Source organism: Populus euphratica, unplaced genomic scaffold, assembly GCF_000495115.2.
Source record: "Populus euphratica unplaced genomic scaffold, PopEup_1.0 scaffold179.1, whole genome shotgun sequence".
In the NCBI taxonomy this organism is placed as follows: domain Eukaryota; kingdom Viridiplantae; phylum Streptophyta; class Magnoliopsida; order Malpighiales; family Salicaceae; genus Populus; species Populus euphratica.
The window spans coordinates 753-2,751 of NW_011500059.1; the positions used below are offsets into that span (position 1 = coordinate 753).

At 39.8% G+C, this 1,999-nt stretch overlaps 1 protein-coding gene across 4 annotated transcripts; it reads left to right on the plus strand.

Moving 5' to 3' along the window:
• The first annotated feature begins 231 nt into the window (after positions 1-231).
• Positions 232-1,416, plus strand: LOC105107978 (serine carboxypeptidase-like 45). 4 transcript variants are annotated; one of them, XR_838968.1, is made up of 3 exons: positions 232-822; positions 941-1,106; positions 1,210-1,416. XR_838968.1 is itself a non-coding variant. In XM_011002104.1 (3 exons), exons 1-3 carry the CDS (start codon positions 774-776, stop codon positions 1,357-1,359), a joined length of 306 nt encoding a protein of 101 aa, XP_011000406.1. In that variant the 5' UTR covers positions 232-773; the 3' UTR covers positions 1,360-1,416. The 4 variants fall into 4 exon arrangements, 1 of the variants encoding a protein (XP_011000406.1); XR_838967.1 differs by having other exon boundaries at positions 989-1,106; XR_838969.1 differs by having other exon boundaries at positions 1,006-1,106.
• Positions 1,417-1,999: the final 583 nt, after the last annotated feature.

Genomic DNA, 1,999 nt, shown 5'->3' on the forward strand with positions numbered 1-1,999 from the left:
GCCGGAGCAATGTAAGGTGAAATACCTGAGCTTTTTTATGACGATAAACTGACCTTTTGGAGAAGTTTTACACAAGCCTGGCTAAATTTGACAAGCATTAGGTCGTCGTCTTCTTCCCTTTAACATTACTTGTGTTTTAGGACAACTAGATAAATTCGATCTGTACATGCTATTTCCTTGGTTCCCCTGATGCTCTCAGTTACTGTCTAATTTTACACTGGTAAGTAAGCTGTGTGGGCTCTGTACGTGGAACAGTGCTCCCTGATTGTCTTTCTTTTACCAGGCATCGCCTTCTTTTACCCTATTCCATTCCAAACACATGATGAGCGTGCTGTCGAGGCTACTGTGTGTAACTAGGAGGACGGTCTCATTCTCCTTTGGCCTTACAATTTCTTGAAGTTTAAGGATTCAAATAATAGCTTATTATTTGCTTCATTTGCCTCGAGCTTTCTCTATTGTTTATTGACATTGAAATCAAGATTTAAAGCTTAGAAGTAGACAAGGATGACTCTTTGTCAACCATATAAAATGTTTGTGATGAGGAAGAAAGAATTCGTAGTAATAATAAAAAAAATTAAAAAAAAGAAAAAACACAATTGGGTCACTGTTCTTGACAAGACCAAACCTTTTTGTTCTTTGCTCATTCCTCTCTTCTTTTTGCCTCTCTTTCACCCCTATCCTCTCCATCGCCACCCACTGACCCAGGCATCTCCTTCGGCTCAGGATCTTTCCCTCCTTCCCACACAAACCACGGTTCAAGATTCAACGTGGCCATGAAATCAAGCTCGGGCTCTCAGACAGATGGTTGGCTCAAACAGAAAGGTGTGAAACTCCTTCAATCTCTCTCTTCTAGTGTATGACTTTATTTTGTAAATTAGGTTTATGGTTATGGAAGAGGTGTGGTTCTGTTGATTGATGAGGAATTCCTTTTGACTTAAAGAAGTTGGGTTTGGGATCAAATACTGATAACATTCTAAAATTTCTAAAGTGGATATCAAGATTCAGGCGTCCCCCTCACTGGAACAAGGATACTAGTGAATGGATTAGCAAAGGGATTGAGACTAAACACAACTGTTCCTTACAGAACCTTGTTCCAGGGAAAACAGGTCAGTTAATCCTCATCATGAGCGCATAATTTCAGATTAATGTTTTTAAGAAAGATGCAAGGACTAATCCACGGGATCATACCTTTATACATATTTTTCGCAGGTTGCTGGGTGTGCACAAGTACATGATGATGTATTATCTTTTGCAACCATTAGAGGAGCATCACATGGAGCTCCATTTTCACAGCCAAAGAGGTCTATTGTGTTGTTTAATGCATTCCTGGGAGGAAAGCAACTACCACAAGCCCTATAGTTTACTGAGCAAGTTCATAAATAAATTGATTTCATATCAATTTGTCAACTGTCAAAACACTAATTCATTAGTACCAGTAGAACCATTGATGATGGCATAATTATTGATGTGTTGATTTTCACCTGGCATAACCATTCCTGCTTTCAGTCAAGTTTTTCACTTCCCAATTTGTGTTGCAATCAATATCCTTGCCAAATTAAAAAATCCAAAAATCTGCATTTTAGTACCATTAGAACCATTGATGAGGGCATAATTATCCTGAAAAGGGTCTAGGTCATCGGGTTACCAGTAGAACTAATTGTTTTATGTGTAGGCATCAATCTTGACGTCCTAACAACTATTATCGGAGCACGAGTTTGCCAACAAGTCTTAACCCAATAGTCCACGAGAGAAACGGGTTGTCTCTGCTTCCGATCTAGGGCCTGTTATGTGAGGGGAGATTGTTGGAGTTATCCCACCTCGGTTGTGTAGGGGTCGAGTTTTGATGAAGCTCCGCAAGCTAAAGAATTAATCACGTGGGAGTCAGCCATTTGTCTCCAAGTTGGAGATTGTTGTGAATGGAAACAAATGAACAAGATGGCTACTGCAAAGTTTTTGGCTGCCAAGTTCAAGATGGTTGCAGAGTAGGTGACTAGAAATG

Bases quoted from the DNA above. Each gene is read 5' to 3' on its own strand.
- LOC105107978 (XM_011002104.1), top strand. From the start codon at position 774: ATGAAATCAAGCTCGGGCTCTCAGACAGATGGTTGGCTCAAACAGAAA. The intron at 823-999 runs GTGTGAAACTCC...GTGGATATCAAG, and splicing joins TGGTTGGCTCAAACAGAAAG to ATTCAGGCGTCCCCCTCACT. The intron at 1,107-1,209 runs GTCAGTTAATCC...TATTTTTCGCAG, and splicing joins CCTTGTTCCAGGGAAAACAG to GTTGCTGGGTGTGCACAAGT.